Source organism: Centroberyx gerrardi, chromosome 18, assembly GCF_048128805.1.
Source record: "Centroberyx gerrardi isolate f3 chromosome 18, fCenGer3.hap1.cur.20231027, whole genome shotgun sequence".
Taxonomy (NCBI): domain Eukaryota; kingdom Metazoa; phylum Chordata; class Actinopteri; order Beryciformes; family Berycidae; genus Centroberyx; species Centroberyx gerrardi.
In genome coordinates this window covers 1,128,040-1,151,294 of record NC_136014.1, presented here as the reverse complement: position 1 = coordinate 1,151,294, position 23,255 = coordinate 1,128,040, and the positions used below count along the sequence as shown (strand labels likewise).

Sequence of the window (23,255 nt, the reverse complement as noted above, 5' to 3'; positions counted from 1 at the left end):
CAGTGGAGAAAACTCTCTCTGCACGCTTGTGCCTGGGATACACAAGTATCTCTTCGACAGCCTGGAGAGGAGAGGAAATGTGACCTCATGGACACGCCACCAGTTCAAAGGATCCTCAGTGAGAGGCAGAGATGGGGCTTTACAGTATCTCTCCATTTCCTCCTCAGCCCTGGCATAGGCAGTCTTGGTTTGTACTGTACCTTCAGTGTCAGTGAAAGCATGTCCCAGCAAACTCACGAGCAGCAATGAGGCCTTTCTTTTGGGAGCAGAGGGGCATGTAGGCCTATCGTCCTCCACGGGCAGCGTTTCTTCTTCCAGAGTTCCTGTTTCCCCAGGCGCTTCATCCGCTTCTGTCCTGAGTGTCCTCTCATTCTGTTTGAAGAAGAATAGCATTAAACCAGCAGTTAGCACTTTCTCAGTCAATGCAACAGCTCACATCTATTAGGATAACTGTTTTTCTCAGTCTTATAAAACTTTTACTCATTGTAGCTACTTAATATTGTTATGACAATTTTAAGTTTGTTTTAATTTTATAAGAAACATGAAACATGGTGAAATTACCTCCAAGGATGCAGCCTCTGTAGTCACTCCTCTGTAGATCTCCAATCTCTCCTCCTCTATGAGGAAAGGCAGTCCCTTAAAACGGGGATCCAGGGCAGAGGCTGTATGAAGGATGTTATTCTCTGCCTCACTGTTGTACCTCTTAAGGAGATCTGCTTTGATGGCATGCTTTATCTCTTGGATCATTGGTGAGTCTCCAATGGTGTCTGTCATGTTCTGGAGGAGCTGTGCATTTAGTGGAGCAATGAGACAAACTGTTGGATTGCTCTCCTCTGACATCAATGTAGTGGCATCCTTCATTGGCTTTAATGCCTTCACAGCGTCCTCTGCATTTGACACATCTGTTTCATTGAGAGTGCAGAGGTCGGACTCTCCTCTTCTCACCTCAGGAGACAGCAAGGTGGCACAAATCGCAGGTTGTTGTTCCAAAAACCTCTCCACCATGTCATATGCGCTGTTCCACCTGGTGGCAACGTCAGTTTTCAGTTTATGACTTGGCAGGCCAAGAAGTTTCTGTTTCACATTCAGATGGTGGTTCGCGGTAGTGCTGCGGTGGAAGAATGTTGATATCCGTCGGATTCTGCCCAGAAGCCTGGAGACAGTGGATACTTTAAGCGCCCGCTGTGATGCGAGATTCAATGTATGAGCGAAGCATTTTATATGAGCGAATTTTCCGACTTGAGCTGCAGCTACCATGTTAGATGCATTGTCCGTCACCAGCACTACATCTTTATCGGTTAGCTGCCATTCTTCCACGACATTAAACAGTAGCTCCGCCAGATGAGAACCCGTGTGACTGTGATAAACGGCTCTCGTTTGCAGCACATGCGATAAAATCTGCCAGTCCTCGCTAATATAATGTGCTGTTATTGTTACATACGAGTCCGTCGCGACAGAAGTCCAGGAATCACATGTAATGGCTACTTGACTAGCTTTACTCATTGACTCCATTACCTGGGCTTTGGTTTCGCGGTAGAGTGCAGGTATAGTCGTTTCTGTAAAGTGACTTCGTGATGGGAGCTTATACCGTGGCTCCAGGGTCTTTAGCAGGTGGCGAAACCCGGGGTTCTCCACGACCGAATAAGGCCGTAGATCCTTAGCTATGAAAGCTGCCACAGATTGGGTGATTCTCTTCCATCTCTCAGAGTTGGACGGCAAAGTTGACAGCGTCTCCTCAATTCTAGCCTGGCCTGGGTCCGCTGTTTTCTTTATGGTTGCAGACGTTAGCTCAGGGTGAAAACGGCTAACGTGGTTCCTCAAATTCGTCGTATTACCAAAGTATTTAATTTTTGTGTGGCAGATTTTACACAGCGTGCGTCTTGTCCAGTTCATGCTTCCCAGTAAGTTCATAAAATCCGAAATGTGCCCAGATGTCCGCTTTCAAAATACTGGGTGCGTTTTTTATCACTTGCTGCTGATCTCTGCCTCTCTCCGCCATATCTCCCGTAACGTTAGCCTAATGTTCGCCCACAATTCAATGCGACGTTGCTCGCGGAAGTAATTGTAACTTTACAACTTTATTGTCCAGCCAAGGTCGGAAAATCAACAATCAACCTTAGTAGGCTATAATCGATTATGTTCTGTCACTGCATCGATGCAGAATCGTCCACGTCCGCATCGCGATGCATCTTAGAATCGAGAAATTTCCACACCTCTAATCCCATCCCATCATGCCTATTCAAGTTGTTGAAGGTAGGCGATCCCATTTTATTACACAGAAAGCTGTACACAGGTCAGCCAACCATCAAAATCTGACTCAGATTAACGCCTCTCTCTCACAGACTGCAGTCTCAGCTACTGGGCTGAATGAGACAACTTTAAAACTGGCTTTATTAAATGTGAGATCTTTAACAGGAAAGGCTGCGCTGGTTAGTGACCTAATTACAGATCATAAGCTGGACATATTACTTTTAACTGAAACTTGGCTGGACTCTAGTGGTAGTTTTACACTAACAGAGGCATCACCGCCGAAAAGGAGAGGTGGAGGTGTAGCAGCACTCTTCTCTGATATGTTTCTATGCAGGCAACTCACTTTTGGTGAGTACACTTCATTCGAATACCTTGCACTGACACTGAAATGCACAACTCCTGTCTTATTAATCATAGTGTATCGACCGCCAAAAACAACCAGCACTTTTATTGATGAATTCAATGACCTGTTGTCCCAAACTTCCTTAGATTTTGATTTTATATTGATTTCTGGTGATTTTAATATCCATGTAGATAACAGTGGAGACTACTATTCTAGAGAGCTAAACAACCTGCTGGAGGCCTTTGGTTTCTCTCAGCATGTAACTGGACCCACTCATAACCTGGGCCATACCTTAGACTTAATTATGTCCAAAGGAGTTAATGTCCTTTCCGTGTCAGCACATGACATTGCTTTATCAGACCATTACTGCATCTTTTTCGAAATCAATCTTGATCCTGTAAGGGTCAACTCTGTCCAGAAACGGTACCTGCCTGCTAACTCAGCTGACTGCTACCAAATTCTGTAATGTTGTAACGTCTAATATGTCGTCCTGTGATGACATGGTAATCGCCTTTGATCAAGGTACTAAACTGGTTTTAGATGATATTGCTCCTGTCAAAATAAAAGTGTTGTCTGATAAAAGTAAAAGTCCTTGGCTAATGGATGAATTGATAAGGAGGAAGAAAAGGGACTGCAGAAGGGCTGAGCGTAAATGGCGTAAAACCCAGCTTCTAGAGCATCTTGATAATTACAAAAATCTATTAATTAGTTATAACTCAGAAATTAGAAAAGCAAGGCAAGCATATTTTAAAAATATAATAAACAATAATACACACAATTCAAGGGTTCTCTTTTCTACTATAGATAAAATTTTAAATAACTCCAGAACTTCAATTCCAGGTGATTTTATATCCACCGATAAGTGTGAGGATTTTGCAACCTCCTTTCACAACAAAATAATGACTATTAGGGCAAATATTCCCACAATCGCTCATGCTCCTCCTACCCTGCCTCCTCAATTCACTACTATTTTAACAAATTTTGCACCAGTCAGTGCTGATGGTCTTGGAACGGTGGTTCAGAGTCTTAACTGTTCCACTTCTTCCCTTGATCCCATTCCCACCTCCTTTTTTAAAAGCGTTTTTAACTGTTTATCTAAGGATATTTTAACCATTGTAAACACCTCTTTACAATCTGGTATTTTTCCTAGCTCACTCAAATCTTCAATTGTTAAACCACTTTTAAAGAAGCCCACTCTAGATCCATCTATTATCTATAACTACAGACCAATCTCTAACCTCCCGTTCCTAAGCAAAATTATTGAAAAAGTCGTCCACAAGCAGTTAATCGACCACCTCGCAACCAACAAAATACAGGATCTCTACCAATCCGTTTTTCGCCCCAACCATAGTACAGAAACAGCCTTGGTCAAAGTTATTAATGATTTAAGAATAAATAGTGACAATGGTAGAGTTTCTATTTTAGTATTATTGGATCTAAGTGCGGCATTTGACACTATCGATCATAATATTTTAATGGAGAGGCTTGAGAGGTGGGTTGGCCTATCTGGGTCAGCACTGGACTGGTTTTTATCATACCTCAAAGGATGTGATTTTAGTGTTTGTCTTGGGAATTTTAGCTCCAAAAATTTTTTTATCTCATGTGGTGTTCCCCAGGGGTCAATTTTAGGCCCATTATTGTTTAGTTTGTACTTGTTGCCTCTGGGCCAACTTATCAAGAAACACAATGTGTGTTACCATAATTATGCAGATGACACGCAACTATATATTTCCCTGTCCCCCGATAACCTGAGCCCTATTGATACACTATCAGAATGTATCAAGGATATTGATAACTGGATGTCTAGTAATTTTTTACAGTTAAACAGTGACTGTCTCTGGAAAGTGTCACACAGGTCAGAAACCTTGGCGTCATCCTGGACGCTGACCTCACTTTCCAGAGCCACATAGCAGCATAATTAAAACCGGATTTTATCATTTAAGAAATATCACGAAGGTAAGGAGCTTTTTATCCCAGGAGGACGCTGAAAAACTCGTCCATGCTTTTGTTTCCAGTCGGCTAGACTACTGTAACGCGCTGCTCACAGGAATACCTAAAAAGCATCTCAATCGACTGCAGCTACTCCAGAATGCAGCTGCTAGAGTTTTAACTAGAAAAAGGAAATACGACCATATAACACCTGTGCTGAGGTCGTTACACTGGCTTCCAGTTAATTTTAGAATTGATTTTAAAATTTTAACGCTCGTTTTTAAGGCCCTACATGGTCTGGCACCCCAATATATCTCTGACATGCTTGTGAGCTATGAACCAGCTAGACCCCTCAGGTCATCTGGAACAGGCCGTCTGGTTATTCCCCGGGTCTCCACTGTTAGGGATTGTTTTCGAGGACCCAAATGCAGACACGGACAATAGGTAGATGGAAAAGGGAAAAGGTTTACTGGTAGTTGGGTTTGGGTGGAGTGAGACGAAGGCAGTGGGGTGGAGTGGTGGAGACGATCCGGACTGGGCTGGCAGACGGGCGGACGAGCAGATGAGCAGGCGGGTTAGCAGGGGAGCGGACAGGCTGGCTGGTGGACAAGCAGATGAGTGGCAGGCAGGCAGACAGGCAGGGAAGCTGACAGACTGGCAGGAATGGCGCGGGCAGGCGGAAAGACACACAGGGATATCCTGGACACAGGAGAAACACGTTCAAACGTACAGGACAAGGAACACAAGAATAAACTCTGATATATGGATACAGAACGACCGAGAGTGTGTCTACCACAGATTAGGTGGAACAATCTGGCGATGAATGGATGGCAAGCCAGGGTAGATATACTGGTGGTGATGAGTAATGAGGTTCAAGTGTGCAGGTAAATCCGGAGGCAGGAGCTGGGGGAGAGAGGGAGCCACGCCCACGCCACACACACTCTAGCAGACACAGACTAACACAGAGAGACAGACCAGGGAGGCGGAGACACAAGGGAGGCAGGGAACACAGAGAAACACAAGGAAAACTAGAGTCACGGCAAGAGTCGTGACATCCACGAAAATTGGCGAAACTGCTTTTAGTTTTTATGCTCCAAGCCGCTGGAACATCCTACCCAAGCATGTTAGGTGTGCTCCAACGCTATCGTCTTTTAAAACTAAACTGAAAACATTCCTTTTTAGCTGCGCTTTTCAGTAGTCTGGTTTGCTGGTCTTAACTATTATTTTATTTTATTTTATTCTTTATTTTATTCTTACTTTTTTAATGGTTTTTAACTCGTGTCTGATTATTTTTACTGGTCGGTTGCTGGTTAATTATTTTATTTTATTCCTACTTTCTTAATGTTTTTTTAACTCACATGTATTATTTATGTGTTATTTTAATTGTGTTTACTTATGTCTGTTTTATTTTGTACACTATCCACACAGCTTTTGTGGCTGTAACTTACGTGGTAGCTCACGCTCTGTGAAGCACATTGTGCTTCCACCTGGAATGAAATGTGCTATATAAATAAAGTTTTGCTTGCTTGCTTCAGTAAAAAAAGCTAAATCCACCTATTATCTAAACTCCCTGTCAGAAGCTGAAGGTAATTCATCTAAATTCTGGAAAGTGGTGAATTCGTTGAAACATAACTCAGCTCCTAATCTACCCCAAGTTATTCTTTCTAATTCTGGTCCTATTACTGATAAAATTGAAATGGGCAAAGTTTTTAACCAACATTTTATAGACGCAGGATATTTGTTTGAAGCATCTCATCCAGTCTCTGAGGAGGAGGTGGCTCATGGCCATAGGACTGCTGATAGCTTCACAGCAAATAGATCACTCTTCTCATTCAGACTTTGCACTGAAAAGGAGGTTCTGGAGGCTCTATGCAATATTGACCCTAAGAAATCCCCTGGGGAGGATCAGTTGGCACCTTGCCTCTTAAAACTAGCTGCCCCTTTAATTGTGAAGCCAATTACAAATATTCTTAATCTGTCTATTTTAACGGGGACTGTCCTCAATGTATGGAAAGCCGTGCATGTTCTGCCCCTTTTCAAGGGAAGCAGCTCTAGTGATTTACATAATTATCGCCCTATATGTAAGCTCTCGTGCCTTGCCAAGCTGCAAGAGTCATTGATAAATCAGCAGCTACATCACTATTTATCCATGAATAATATTCTTAATTCTTATCAATCTGGTTTTGGACCTGGGCATAGTACCATCACAGCTGCTCCGGTTGTGTTAAACGATATTACTAGTGCATTAGATAACAAGCAATAATGTGTAGCCCTTTTTATAGATCTATCTAAAGCATTTGATACAGTGGATCATTCAATCCTCCTAAATAGGCTATCGTCCATTGGCCTCGACGAACATGCTTTAGTCTGGTTCAGGAGCTATTTATCGGATAGGACTGGATGGGAACAAGTCACCGTTTTTGAAGGTCACTAAAGGGGTCCCTCAAGGATCAGTATTAGGTCCTTTGTTATTTACCATTTATATAAATGACATTGCAGCTAAGATAAAACATTGCAAGGTTAATTTTTACACCGATGACACAATCCTGTACTGCTCGGCAGCTACATTACATCAGGCATTATTCTATCTCCAGTCTGATTTCAATGAATTGCAGAAGGCCCTGATCAGTCTCTACCATCTCTGTCACAATTACTCACCACTGATGGCCTTCAAATTGAACAAGTGCCTTCCTACAAATATCTTGAAATATTGTTGGATGAAAAGCTTTCTTTCAAAACTATATTGAAAAAAGTTGCGTTCAATATTAGGGTTCCTTTTTAGGGAAACAGGGCTTGTTTTGATTTTAACAGTAGGAAGGCAATTGTTCAGTCCGCATTTTTGTCAATATTAGATTATGGTGATGTTATTTATATGCATGCCTCTGCCTCCATGTTGAAGCCTCTAAATGCTGTCTTTCATAGTGCCTTGCATTTTATCACGGGAGATGCCTACCGAACTCATCACTGTATTCTGTTGTGTAAGTGTTGGTTGGTTTTCCTTGGCAGCCAGGAGGAAGGAGCATTGTTTACTTTTCATTTATAAAGGACTTTTAAACAAATTACCACCTTATCTTTTATCCCTTTAACTATTAGGCAAATAGGCTATTCCGCTCCCAAGAGTGGCTGACCCTGGCGTTGCCATTGGCCAGGACAGACTTGGGGGGGGTACTGCTTTTAGTGTTTTTGCGCCTTGTGTTTGGAATAAATTCCAGGGCCCTCATTTATCAAGAGTGCGCAAGTACAAATATGTGTGTAAACCATGCGTACGACCATTTCTAAGCAAAGAGTCGGATTTATCAATTTGTACTTATGCTTGAGAACGTGCGTAAATTTAAGCACAGCTCTGACCGTGCTTACGCACAGCACCAAGCAGTTGAAAATGAAAGAACACCAAGAACGGCAGGAACAGACAATCAAATGAATAGGCATTTTCATAATTATTAATATAAAATTCCTTAGGCTTCAGTAGTTGAGACTAAAAGTGCATGTTATACCATTCATATACAATTTCGACAGTGCATATTGTTCAACTATATTATCTAGTCCATTTAAGCATACTGAATTAAATCGACTAATCATCATTTTATTAGTATGGGTGATGAAATTCAGGGTATAGGCAATCATAAAAGGCAACAATAAGACATTGATAGTAAATGGCTCATTTTGCTTTGATGAAGGATTTGGAGCATTATGCATTGCGCATGGAGCATTTTCAGAGAGCGCACCAACTTTTTAACTGAAAGCGATGAGGGGCGACTCAGTAGATTTTGTTTTATTGGACCTCTGCCCCACCTTCTCCTTCAGGGAGGACCTGCAGGCAAATGAAAATTATCTATCACAATCCAGTGTCCGGAGTGTCCGGTCCACATCGGACAGGCTGGTCTCAGTCTGTTCTCTGCCTGTTGCAGCAATGTCCCTGTTGTTGACTATAATTATTTTGGATTCAGGTCAAAACTTTTTTTTTTTTTCTGCCACTGTTTAATGCCGCCGCTCACACCTGCTGACAGGCTGTATGTTTTCGCTTGTTTATCAATCTACCATCGAGTGTTCCAGAAAGTACTTTGTGGTACCACAACCTCAGTTACCAATTTTTAATAATTTTAATAATTCAATGTCTGCATCTGTAAATTCTACCTCCTGCGTTCTTTGTCTGAGCCGTGTTCAGCACAGAAGAGATATCAATGACATTTCCTGCTGCATTTAAAGGGAAGGTTGTCACCATATATGGTCAATTGGGGGCGTAAATTTATGTTAATGAGTGGCTGTGCACGAGCATGATGGTGGTTTAGAACGTGTGGTATTTATCAAGGCAGGTTACTTACAGGTGTGCGTACGCACGTTTGATAAATACCGATTTTTTTGTACTTATGCACATTCTAAATTTTATTCGTAAAACAGAATTTAGAACCTTTTCTACGCAATGTTGATAAATGAGGGCCCAGTACTCACTGAGACTGGACCACCTCATTCCAAAGGTACTCATGGCTGATGTAATAATGGAAGAGAATATATGCAGATGTCTGGTATAATCCAGTCATCATGCCATGCCATTGATGTATACCTTGTGTTTTGTGTACCCTCCTTTTCTTTTCTTTTCTTTCTTCTCTGTAATAAAATGTCTGTATTGGTGTTTTTATTGTTTCAATTTCTTGTTGTGTATTCAGGGCGCTCCTGTAAAAGAGATTTGTCTCAGTGATTTTCCCTGATTAAATAAAGGATAAATAAAATAAAAAATGTTAGGGAGGAGTTTAGCCTTGACTGCGAAGTCAACTCCATGTATCCTGGAACCCCCCTGAAAAAGTGCAGTGATTTTTGATATTGGGTAGAGGTTAGCACGACGGGTCAGACCCATGGAATACTACGCAAGCTACACCTCACATAGTGTCTGACATCTACGCATTGGCTAATAAAAAAATATGTCTCCTGACGAAAATGACTGCTTATAGAGTTACTTTGACTTACTGGGATGGTGTGTGTGGGTCTTGTCTCTCTCCCCGCAACGTATTCTTGACAATGTAAAAATAATAACGTATAGAAAAGAGACGATTTTCTGCTTTTCTATTTATCTGTACTAGCAAAGATCTTTCCCCAGTGTAAACAATGCATAGATGTCAGACCCTGTGTCAGACCCTCACCACACTTTGCTTAGATGTAGAAAATCTGTTTACCTTGTATTAACCTTATACCTTCATCTCTGCCTCTTACACTGGCATCCTGGTTGTCTTTCTGGATGCAAAGTCCTTTATAATGTCTTTAAAGTTGATCAGCTGAGTTGGTTCACACTCACTGGGAAGTATTGCCAGGTCTTGAGCCTCCCCTGATTCATTATGGAGCTGATGTAATTAGTGGTTCAAGTGTGTAGTGCTGAATCACTGTTGTTTTCCTACTGTTTTATTAGTGGTTCAAGCATGTAATACTGAAACACTATTGTTTTGCTACTGATTGATTTTGAATTTATTGCAAGTGCAATGGTACATGCTAGAGACATGAAATTTTGGAATAATTTCCAATGATTGGAAATGCATTGCAATCCTTGTCAAACAAAAAAAATCTGTATGGCCTAAAGGGGGCACTGTAATTAAATGTCCAAAATTTAAGCCTTTGAAAGGTCATATTTCCCACACTGAGTCCGATTGACACGAAACTTGATTCACATATTCTCCTGAGTGTGCTCTACAAATGACCAAAATCCACCTAGAGGTTTTTTTTGCTAATTTGCACAATTTGAAAAACAAATTTTCTCTAAGGCTTTTTCAGTTTTTCACCTGCCAACACCAAACTTAGTACATAGTCAGAGGGCCTTGAGATATACTGTATAACCATTTTCCAGCAAAATCGGACAACCAATATGGCCACCATAAGCAAATGAACTTCGCAATGGGCGTGGCCGAACAGAAAACTGGCCATAACTCAAAGACCATTGGTGCAATCAACACAAAACATGGTAAATAACAAGCATGTCTGCAATTGCATTTTCAAATCAACCAATAGGTGGCACCACAAAGGCTACAAAACGCTAGTTAGGTATGGTAACTGTAGTTCTATGATCACAGGCAGAGCCCTCTAACGGGGTTCTAATGCTTAACCACTCATCTACTCGCCTCAGCACACTGAAATTTGCATGCACGTGCTCAGCCAATCAGGATGGCCTAATCAACCCTATGGGGCCTTGCCCTATAAAAGGCGAGCAGCCGGCTACTCTTCATTCACTAAGTCTTAAGCGACTCGTGGAGCGGTAGGGTGGCTCATTAGAGGGCTCCACCTGTTATCATAGAACTAGAGTCACCATACGTAACTACCGTTCTATTTCACACAGGCTTTGCCGTCTAACGGGGCTCTAATGCTTAGGGGGCGAAGTACACAACAACTGTTGTGTGCATAAGAGCATGTCACCACCTGGGCACAGACAGACGGGAGGCTGCCTGCTATCTTCCAGGTGCGAGGACGGTGCCGAGGCACTCAGAGCGGTTCGCGCGGGGGAACAACGGCAGTAACCATTCCGGGGCACGTTGGCCAGCTCCTCACTAGTTAAGTGGTAGACGATGCTGTCCTCGGCAATGTTGTCATCTTCAGGTGCTGAAGAAAAGTGGATGAAGGGTAGCAGGCCACTCGCCTTTTATAGGGCGAGGCCCCATAGGGTTGAAGAGCCCCGTAGAGGGCGAAGCCTGTGTGAAATAGAACTATATCTCCTAATGCCATTGTTGAAATTCCATGGAATGTGGTACACATGCTCTAGGACCATGTACTACTCGAGATCTGAATGTGGGTCATGATTGGTGAAAGCGGACGTGGCCTATGATGTAATAACCATGTAATAACTTGTTAATCAAAAAGTGCATTTGCACAATCAGTACCAAAGTTTGCAGTATTATCTGGAAAGGCATTTTATACATGTGTACCAAATTGCACTGGAAAGCACTTTATTCAAAAGCGTTCTAAGAGCTTGTTCACACGGATGCGGAGCTTAAATTACATGTGCGAAACACAACAGAAATGTATTTCTCCGCATTGGTCCACAAGCGAATCTATTCTTCTACACTTTTTAATCGCATGGAGAGCTGCTCTTTATCATGGGTAAGCAAATACCTTTACCAGTTAATTACCTAATTTTTATTTGGAGTGCCAGAAACATAAGTGTATGTATGTCCATTTTGTAGCTCTTAATGGGAATTGGCAGGTAAACACTGAATGAATGCCAATAAGTAATGCAAACCGATTGGAAACAGATTGGAACCATTGGACATCAATTACGCTTTAGTGTTACCTTTAACTGTTTCAATGAAGTACCTTTTTACATTTTCAAACAACATGTTGTATTCAGCTTTTGGTGATTTTTTAATTATTATTATTCTAATGTACTTGCACTGTACTTTTTGCTCCAAAGGCTCTGCCAGAAGAGGACATGAAGAAAGTGGGTCCACCCGATTAATCAAACAAGGAGAGAGCATGATGTCTTGTGGCTGAATTGCGTCTTGACAGAGACTGCCATCCGAAGTATTTCAGAATGAGTGTCAATCAAATGGATCAACTTTTTTTGATTGGTGCGGATCTGACCATGCAGACAACAAATTACCTCAAAGCCATCGAACCAAAACAACAGCTTGCTGTTACACTCAGGTAACTGATATTATTTGTAACTTCTGTTACTATTCACACACAAGACCAGGATAATTAACTAAAGACTGTATTTATTAACAAAGAACATATTTACAAACTGTAATTCAATTGTATCTTCAAAGTATGTACACAAAAAAAGCCTCTACCTTATATCTGTATCAAATTAAAAAGTCTAAATTAAAAGTCTAATGTGAATTTTGAAAGTAATCATTAACAGCTGAAAAATACAACAATCACAGGTAATACTGTGTCATTAAGGAGAAAAAAAAACAAGATTTTGTGTGCATTGGGTGTTTGTGACAGACAGGGGAAGAGACAAAGTTTATTCTTTGATGAGGACAGGTGCTCCAGTTCCTCTAGCATACATCTCTTCAGACCTCCCTGTTGGTGTTGGTGCAGGCCCTTGTTGATAGTAGGGTGTTGGGGGTTGTGCAGGCCCTTGTTGATGGTAGGTTGTTGGGGGTTGGGTGTGACCTTGCTGGTAGTATGAAGTTGTGGACTGGTAGGGCTGAAAAACAGGAGTTTGTGGTTGTGTTGTTTGGTCAGTGTCCCAATGCTGTGGAGTGGTTCTAGCAGGTAGCAGACCTTGATGACAAGGTTTGCACTCCTGGCTCCACCTCATCTTCCCCATACTCTGGAGGCTGGAGACTGCTTCTTGAGATAAAAATAAATGCAATTTTTCCTATAAATTAAGAATGGATACACCCAATTGTGAATAACAACATTAAGTACTCAACAGATGAAAACTCAATAGATTGTCTTGATAACCTGATAACTAAAAACAGGCAAAACAAACATTTTTCAGTATCATTTACAACTACAACAACTGAAGTTCAATGATATATCAATGTCAATACTTAATTATTTGCATGCTAACATTCTGGACTGCAAGTGAGGCAGTAAGAAAGACATGACATTCATTTACTTCCATTCTTTTATGTTGCCACCAGCTGAGCCACTCAGGATGTATTGGTTTTGTTCTTAACAAAGGTGTCCCTTAGTTGCTTTCACCTCCGCTTTCAGTCTTCCACTGTAATAATAATAATAATAACTTAGATTTATATAGCACCTTTCAAGAGACCCAAGGACTGTGACAGTGAACAATATTCATTAGCAAGACTCAAATCAATTAAACCTTTTTCCTATTTACACAGGTTCCTATGTACAGGGGAAAGCTTTGCCAGCCTTCCGTTCCAGTATCAACTCAGGAAGAGCACTGTCTCTGAATTGGTACACATGACCTGCCGGGCAATTGAGAGACCAATGATGGCAACCCAATTCCCCTGGGCGACAGGAGATATGGATAGACATTGGCTGAATCCAAATGTCCAGACTTCGGCGGACTTGCAGACTTGCATACTTTATGGCACGCTCCCATTAAGTTCAGGAGGGTTTAGGTCTGTCCATTGTCAAAATTTAAGTCTGTAAGGGCTCTCATGAGCTCCATGCAGACTTACAGCGAGTCCGCTACCTTGCAGACTCCTCTGGCAATATTTTCCATTGTTCATTGCACAATGGATGTAATACATCAGCTGACACAAACAAAGGGAGATGTCAAACCTGATGGGAAAACAGTCAAAGAGGGCATTCCTTTGTAAGTTATTAACATCTACTTATATGATATATTCAGCCAGCATTGACTGTAATCATCCTGTAATGGCTAATGGAATTCTCTGCTCTGCATCCCTTCAGTGATTGATTGTTTAATGTTGGTTTAGCATCGGTGGTATCCATGGCAATGAGTAAGGGGAGAAGGCCTATCCCATTTGCCTCTTTTATGCAGTCCCGCACTCCTGAGCCCTTGCGAACTCATGTAGTCATGCTGAGCACTCAGTCTGCGAGTCTGTAGTCCAGACATTTGAATTGGGCCATTGCCTCAAGGTTCTTGAGCAAGTGCAACTTCCCAAACTGCTTTGGGGCCATTGACGGCAAGCATGTGACCATACAGGCACCTGATAATCCAGGAAGCTAGTTCTTCCCAGCTGTCCAGGGTCAGAATAGCTGTCGAATGTGCCTCTCTGGCATCAAGATGGAGGGTACTCTACACAAGAATCCACATGAAGTCAGAGACTGTTGAATGTGACTGGCAGTGTGCATTCTGCACAACTACCTGCTAACCCCAGCTGAGAACCAACGATGGTTGGATGAGGCAGAAGAACGAGGGGAACCACATTACCACATTAGAAACTTGGGTGGAAACAGGGGATGCAGAGAAGCATATGAAGTTCGGGAGAAGCTTAGTGCTTTCTTCAACTTCCCTGAGGGAAGAGTGTCTTGGCAGGACCACATGGTCTAATGTTGTATTTCAAATAGGTGCACAGACTTCAAGAGAATCCACCAAACAAAGACTGAGTAGATCTACAATCATGTCTCAACAGAAATGTGTGAAAAATGAGATGAGTTTTCTGTATATGTTGTCCTTTATTTTTTATTTGACTTTTCATGTTTTATTTTAAATACATTTTGTAGTTGATTTTTTCAGTGTTGACATCAAATTCACATTGAACGATGATAATAACAATAAAAACTGCATGTAATGTAGTAAGACCAGAGCTTAAGTGATTGCTGCTTGATGTAGGAGGTCCTACAAAGTTGAAATGATTAGGCTTTGAGACAAGATTATTTATACATTGAATAAAAACATTACATTCAGTAGAGCAAAGAAATTTATACCAACCATCAGCATTATTACCACCAACAGCATCTCAAGCCTATCTTTTTTACTGTTGTCTTTGTAGAAAATATGCTGAGGGTCATACAGCTCCCTGTACTTCTGAACTTCAATGATTAACTGTATTGTCCATCTTCTTCAATTTCTCCACAGACTCCACACTTTATTTGTTTACAGTTTTGTCAGCCAGTGTCGTGACATGTGATTGGGCTGTCTTTGGGCTAGCCTATAGGACCTTGTATCGGAGGTCTTATCCGTCATCATAGCACAGTAACCGCTGCACATTTTTGCACATAAATAATTGCAGTTTGTTGTGATTGATATATTTATTTATTGGCTTTTTTGCACATTTTTATTGAATATTTATTAACCCCTTGTACCCTGACTTTACCTAACTTTACCCTTAAATTTCCCCTTAAGTAGCTTGAAAGTTAGAAGAAAAAAAAAATTCTAACTGTACAACAATGTCACATCCATATTCTTTATCTGATTGTTCCAACCCTTTCTTGAAGCTCTAGCTGCTTATATTGAATTAAATATTCAAATACAAGACGCCATGTTTTTATGGCTGCACCATTACATCAAATGGAAAAAATCTAGATGTTTGTGCATCATTTTATACATGTTTCCCTGTAATTCAGCATGACATATTTGGTGTCTGGAAAACTTGTTATCTTGACTAGAATATAAATTAAGTTCTGTGGGTTTGAACAAAGCTTGGCCGTGCAACCTGCGTTTGTAATGATGGACCCAGTGACGGGGGTGGCAGGGATGAAGAGGTTAAGGGCTTTGCTGTCGCTGTTCAGGTGTGTTATTGATTGCTCGCTCCATCTGTGAACAGAACACCAAAGCTGCATTCGGAATGGTTCACTCGTTCACTCACTCACTATTCCCTATGCAGTGTTTGTCATATAGTGAACTATATGGGCAACGACCAAACAAAGTTTCAGACACTACATTAAACATCATCGCTTCAAAATCAATGTGCTGGATATTCGTGTGACGCACCTGGGCGCGCCCAGCATCTCATAAACAAACCAAGCACTCATAACAGTGGGTTGAAATAGCGCTAGCAAGCTTTTGGTTTGGCAAACAATAAGCTTGTGAGCTAACGTTAGCTATCTCACAAGCTAGCGACTAGCTAGCTACTCTTCTTCTTAGTCCCATCCCTGATGCTGTTCCCTCCTGGATGTGTCTCAACGACTGTGTTGTTTTGTGTGCCCAATTTTTAGCGCTGACCTCAGCCCCTTCTCATCGCCGCATGCTGCCTCTCTTTCTTTTTGTGTCTCTGTTTTCTCCTGTCATTGTTGTTGCCCATGCTTCTGTCAATGTTTTGCGCGGCACCTATTGCACGCTAAGCCGTCCCAGGGGGGATCCCTATTTGCCTCAGTCCGCCCAAGGTTTCTTCCAAGTTTTTCCTACTAAGGTTTTTCTTGGGAGTTTTTCCTTGTGTGCATTAGGGTCTAAGGCTGGGGGTGCCGGCTAGGTTAGGCAGTATAGGTAGGTAGATTGTTGATTGTAGATTGTTTGTCTTGCTACAATCTGCTCTTGTCTACCTTGTGTTTTTCGCTATGCTTGTCCTATATCTTTTTGTTCACCACTGATTGTGTTTAGTTAGATCTAGCTAAGCATATTCTCTGTAAGGTCCTCTGAGACATGCTTGTGATAAAGGGCTATATAAATAAACGAACTTGAACTCTTCTTCTTCTGTAAGACACGATCGCATTGCATTGTGGTATACAGGAGAAATTGTAGGGTACATTGTCTGTTCACTACAATTTGCAGTGCATTGTGGATATTTTATAGTGAACTATATAGTGAATCAAATTAACCAAGTTTGGACACTAGTACAAAATGGCGGACACACTATATAGTGCACTATTTCGAGCAAAAGACTTATTATTTGATGTGTTGACTTGATTGTAGTTTATGCATTCAGTCGTTCAAGTGTCGAACTATTTTTGAGTAATGTGCAATATACAATGATTTCTTGTGCTTAATCTATCGGGATTGGTGCAATATAGACTCATTCAGGTAATAGCAGTTTTTACTTTCACTCACCTCTGCTGTAATGGCAAAAGACTTCTCCATGTGTCAGTACACCTATTTAAGATTCTGGGAGGGTTCAATTTAGCAAGACTGCTGGGACTGCAGATTGTCATTTCGGGAATTGCTATTTTTGGATTATTATGGATGTGTATCTCTGTAGCAGGTTACTGAATTTTGCTTATTCTTTATATGTATTTATTATGTGTTATGCTGTGTATTAGCATTGATAATTGATTGTTTGATTGATATGTGGGTTTTAAACACCCTTGCTAATGGTAGCACCCAGATTGGTGGGGCTATATCAAGCTGCCAGTTTTCTCAGTTAGGCTTGTCATTAGTGCTGGGCAGAACGAGTCTTTTGGTCAATCGTTCATATCTAGTCAGTACCTCAAAATGAATCGAACTTTTCAAGTTTTTTCCTTAGACTGAGCTATCAGGCTTCATAACTTCGGGCAATGTCCTGTGTCTCTTACCGCATAGGTGCTGCACACCCTTTAGCCCTGCAGAGGGAAGGGCATGGTAATTTATAGTATTGTGAGGGAGTCAATGTAATGCATGCCAAACCATTTAAATTATATTTATTTTATTAATTTATCATACCACTTTTAAATAATAACCTACAAAGCCATGCAAAGTGTTTTATTTTAATTAATTAAAAGATTAAAATTTATAAATTTTACTGGTTCTGCTTGTCTATTTTATATGTTGAGAGAAACAATATAATAGTATTTTTCTAATTGGTGTGTGTGTTTGTTATTAAGAAAATAATTTGCAAACTACAATAGTACACTTTTATTTAAGATTATTTGCAATGATATTAAAAGTAACTACCAACCAAGCTGAAAACTGCAGCCACGAGCCTCGCTAAATATCACAGACAGTATCTGCAAGCTGTCTGAGACAAGCATCATCTTGAGCGTTTGATTCTACTGCCATGTCGGTTCGAGTTCGAGTTTTCAGTATACCGGCACATGAACGACTCGTTCAACAAAGCAGTATCTAATTACGGAAAGCCTCGGCACACGACTCAAAACTATACAACCGCTCAATACAAGAAAATGCACTAGGTTGTCATACACAAACAATATTGTTTATTTTTCTCTGTGGAAACGTGTATCAGCTTATCATCCCTACAAAGAAACCGTAGTTGTTTTGTGATAGCTTACCGCAGGCACAGTGTGATTTGCAGGCTGTCAGCAACGAGCAGCAACTCCAGCTTTCAGTACCGCTGCCATGTCGAGTCGAATTCCAGTATTCAGTATACGGGTTAAGTACGTACTGAAACTCGAGAACCCAAATGAACGGCTCAACAATGTTCAGTATGTAACCCATATACTGAATACTCAAACTTGACTTGACCAGGCAGTAGTATCAAATGCTCGAGATGCTGCTCGAGACGAGCAGCATCTCGGACAGCTTGCAGATAAGTGAAACTCGAAAACCCGAATGAACGGCTCGCTCAACAACGTACTGCTTCCTCAAAGAGCGGGTTTGAAAGTGCAATGTCTTTGTTTGTGAAGGCACATGGCGATCATTGTGTTTCTGTGGCTCACTGTAGCATGTACTTTGATAATTTACAGAAGCCATTTGTCTCAGAGCATAGGCTTGAAAGAGCGGGTGGGGAGAAAAGGAAACTAGCCGGACTTGTTCAATGAGCTTTGATGAAAACTCGAAGTGGGACGAACCAGTATGTACCACTACTCGGTATGTTTTGTGCTTGAGAATGATTCATTCAAAATTATTTGTTGTTAGCACTAGTTGTCGTGGTTTGCTGTTTGCTGTTGATGGCTTCATCGCTGTAATGTATGTATAAAGTTAAATGTACCTGTTTGTCATTGCCTTTGCTTCCTCACTACACAACCATATTACGATTGCCAATCTAACAGACTTATACGTCTCTCTCACTCTCTCTCTCTCTCTCTCTCTCTCTCCATCGTAACATTAACACATTAACTAGCCTTTAAGTAAATATACGTTAAAATAAACATTTTTCTTAACATGTATGTTAATTTGTCTTGTGAAATGTGAAGTACATGGTGTTCATTATCCAGTAATGACTGTATTGCTTTTAAATTGTACAATGTTAGTAACAACAACAATAAAGGCACTGGTAGATTGATCATTTCATATATTTGTGTTTCTGTGTTGATATGATGCAGATGTGGGCATCTACAGTGTATTTCCATTGTGTATTTCTGTGAAAGAGCTTGGGTGCCGTGACGGAAAAAGCCTGATCACCCATAGTCACCAGCCGGGACCTAGGAATGACTAGCAGATCTTAGGCTGCGCATAAGGGGTCAGAAGATCAATAATGTATCTTGGGCCAAGCCATGTAGGGCCTTGAAAATTAATAATAATATATTAAAATCAATTCTGTAACTAACTGGAAGCCACTTAGAACTACTAACAAGCCTAGCAGCAGCATTTTGAACCAACTGGAGGCAGTTTAGAGAGCCCTGACTAATACCAGAGAAAAGTACATTACAATAGTTAAGGCGAGGGAAAATAAAATTAATTTTGATACCATAAAAGTTTGTCAGTATAAAAATGAGACCATCGCAGAGAAAATTGGTTTAGTCTATGTGTTGCTTTCAGTCTGTTCATTCTCTGTGTCCACGGGTACGAACTGGCGCAAAGTGCCGTACTGACTTACGGCAGAAGGCAGGCGCCTCAACCAAAACAGGAAGAGAACAGATGCAGTTTGAATGCAGGCTAGTTGCTTACATTGAACAGCGTGAAGCTAATCAATATGGTAGATAGTGGTAACATGGAAGATAGGACTCTAACTGCTGGACCCTCTGCAACAAAACAAAAGAAGAAGCCTTTAACAGAAGAGGCTAAAAGAGCTAAGAAGGAGAGGGAGCGCAGGACCCAGAGACCCCGGGAGCCCCACGGACTGATCGGATTGAAATACCCATTCCCTGGTCCCCCGGAACACGGCAGACAGGAGCCCCCGGTCACCACTGCCCCACAGACCCATTGGGGTGGAGCACTAGTTCTATAAGAGGCTAAAAGAGCTAAGAAGGAGAGTGACAAAGCACGGGATCAGACCAGCTCTGGGAACTGAAGGGATTTAAGACCGACATAGAGCTGGCTTTCTTTCTCCTAGTGAAATACCAATTTCACTAGGAGGGTATCAAATTGTCGTCAAAACTTTTAACTATTTTTTTAGGACCAGTGTGGGTTATATGCGGTTACGTGTAATGACATAGTTTATTTATGTAGCCAGCTACCTGTACAGCTACACCTAACCTAGCAAATTAGCTTGTCGGTACATAGCCGACTGCCAACAGAGAGTGGGGCTACAGAAGGGAAAGAAACCATCATCGTGAGCAGACCATGGCGTTCCTCCTGTCTAGTGTGTGTGGGTTGTAATCGCATCGTTTATAGTCCACATTTAAAAACTACACCAATTTTATCCCTCTAAATCTCCCAAATGCGCTTGATGTCATATAGCTGATGGTGACTTGATGCATATGCTCTGGAACTGCACAGGCTGTTTGTACAATCACAGCTCTCCAAGATATTACACAAAGATATTAAACTGGATCCATGTGTTGCTGTTCTCTGAAATGTGGATGAGCTGCATAATTTTGATGTATCAAAAGGAAATTATCCAACAGGATAATTTCCTTTTGATACATTAAAATTATGCTGCTATGACAGCAGCTAAAAAGTGCATTTTGTTAAATTGGAACTCAAACATTCCACCAACATATAAACAGTGGTGGAATTAACTGTTGCCTTATTGCACATCAGAAAAAATCATGTCAAAGGCAAAATTATACATGTTAATAAAGTTTGGGGCCCCTTTATCAAATGTATTTCAAATACTGAATTCTGTGCAGATGAGCTCTAACTGTATGTATGTATATATAAACCTGTGTATGTATAAATATGTAACCATATAACATGCAATTATTAATCATATTAATAATTAGGAGCTTACATGTGTTAATATTTGAGTGAAATGTATGGTGTGACAACAAATTGAGAAAACCTTAACAAATGGTATGTGAACAAGAGATACAGTATTTCAATTTTATACAAGCATTTATCAAAGATCTAAAAAAAAAATTATTCTTTCTAAGTAACCTATTCTTGAATAAGAAGTATCAACAGAGTAAAAAAAAGTATACATTTTTGATAAATGAACCCCACTGGACCCTACTGTATGTTGTCAGGATTGTCTTTTGTTCTCCTGAGTTTTCTAGGAAGTGTTTTGTCTGCCAAACAGCAAGTCTACCATAGCTGGAGCTTGCTAGCAACCATACATGGTACTCAACATATTCAATGTTGTGGTCACCCTGGTGGTTCAGTTGGCTAAGGTGCACACCCTGCACTTGCAATATAGTGAGTTTTAATATGGCATGGGACCTTTGTCGCATGTCATCCACCTCTCTTTCTACCCCATTGTTCCTAACTGTCTCTGCTGTGAACAATCAAAGCAAAAATGCCAAAATATATGGTGTGTATTCAATTCAAGTAACATGGATTAAATACACTAATGTCAACTGTTCTCAGGTCTTCTCTACCTCTTCTCAATCTTGGTTTCAACAGATACACACTACACGCATACACACACATAATGTTGCCATCTCTGTGTGTTTGCAGGTCTTCTCTACATTGGTTTCAGTGCCTGTATGTTTGGCCTGTACAGCTTCATGCCGGTGGTGATGAAAAGGACAAGTGCCACCTCAGTCAATTTATCTCTGCTGACTGCTGACCTGTACAGCCTCTTCTGTGGCCTCTTCCTCTTTCACTACAAGGTAACATCATGCTAAACTACATCCACACACACTTTCACTCACTTCATCTCTCTGACCCCATTTACACCTGATATTAAAATGCAATCTGAATCTGGATATGGTATCTGTACCAGAAAAAATGCAAGTTTTTTATTTACCTCCACCAAGGAGGTAATGTTTTCACCCGCATCTGTGTTTGTCTGTCCGTCCGTCCATCTGTTAGCAGGATATCTCAAAAAGTTGGCCACGTTTTTGCACAAAGCATGGTATGAAGGTTGGTTATGGGGCAAGGAAGAACTGATAAACTTTTCATGTCGATTGGCCAAAAGGGGGCATGGGGGTGGGCATGGCATATCACCAAAAGGTGCATAACTTCCTTGCAGGGTGTTGTCAGACATGGCGGAGGTCTGTGCTCTAATGAGCACATTTTCCAGTTCTATGTGTAAATGCTCAGAGCATGTATTGCAGTGGAAATATGATGAGATCTGAGTAAGCCAGGTGGAAATGCAATCCATGCAGTATGTTGGCATTAATGAGAAAGTATCTGCCCACAGGTTAAAAACATCAATCATGTTCATCATCATGTTCAAATAAACATTAGATTGGGCAAGACACTAAGTTACTTTGAACATGGTATGAGGTATGATTGTTAGTGGTTTTCCAGAACCTCTTTCTGCTCAAAAATTTTATTGAAAAAAATCTGGACTAATATCACTCTATCTTATTTATTAAACATTGTGTCTGAAATAGGTATAAATGCTTATAATTTTATTTTTTTGTCTTACATCATGAAATGCTGAATAACATAATTTCAGGAAAAGACAATGACTGGGGACCCATTGAGGTTCATTTAAACAAAGTAATGTACATTTGAAAACATGACAGGGTTAAATAAAGTGACTTATTGTCAGTTCTTAGGTTAAGTCTCCCTTTTCTCTGACTGTTGCAGTTCTCGGGCCTCTACTTATTGTCACTCTTCATCATTGTCCTGGGCCTGGTCCTCTACTCTTCCTCCTCCACCTACGTGGCCCAGGACCCACGGGTCTACAAGCAGTTCAGGAACACAGGTAGCCAGCCAGTCTCCGACCTGCCCCACCTAGGCCCCCTGGAGCCCTCCGTCACCTACACCAGCCTGGGCCAGGAGCTGGAGGAGGATCCTCCTGTACGAGTAGCCTGAGACTATGTGGGAGGGATCCAGTCAATCAGCCTGACGAATCAATCAATCAGCTGCTGCCCCTTAGTCCTGGCCACAACCGTATACAGAGAAGAAGCATTGGTGCACCTGGTTTGCTGCCCTGTGCAGTTTGGTTGACTACCCAGGTGGGTCCAAGTTTTAATTTTATGCCTAGTTTTGATCTTATAGGGAGGGGGCTCCACCCACTCAGTGACTGGGGTAAGAACATTTTAATGTTCTCATTTAAAGCTAAATGAGTGACAAAAATGTCATTGAAACACATAGCAAAGCAAGTAAAAATGTACACTGTGATCAAAGACTGTGGATAGATAGTAGTGACTTTGTAAATTATGATTCTGATAAACTGTTCCATGTAGAGAGAATATTATTATAATTTTGTTTCATCTCATGCTCTCTTTTTACAAGGAGTTTTGTGCTTAATACTTGTGTAAATGCTAAAATTGTGACTGTTTA

At 41.1% G+C, this 23,255-nt stretch overlaps 1 protein-coding gene across 1 annotated transcript in view; it reads left to right on the top strand.

Moving 5' to 3' along the window:
- Window positions 1–22,784, top strand: part of slc35f1 (solute carrier family 35 member F1) — a 160,230-nt gene extending 137,446 nt beyond the window's left edge. The window contains exons 7-8 of the mRNA XM_071906362.1: window positions 21,474–21,628; window positions 22,557–22,784. Of these exons, the coding sequence (XP_071762463.1) occupies window positions 21,474–21,628; window positions 22,557–22,784 (383 nt within the window). The remainder of the gene's footprint in view (window positions 1–21,473; window positions 21,629–22,556) is intronic.
- Window positions 22,785–23,255: the final 471 nt, after the last annotated feature.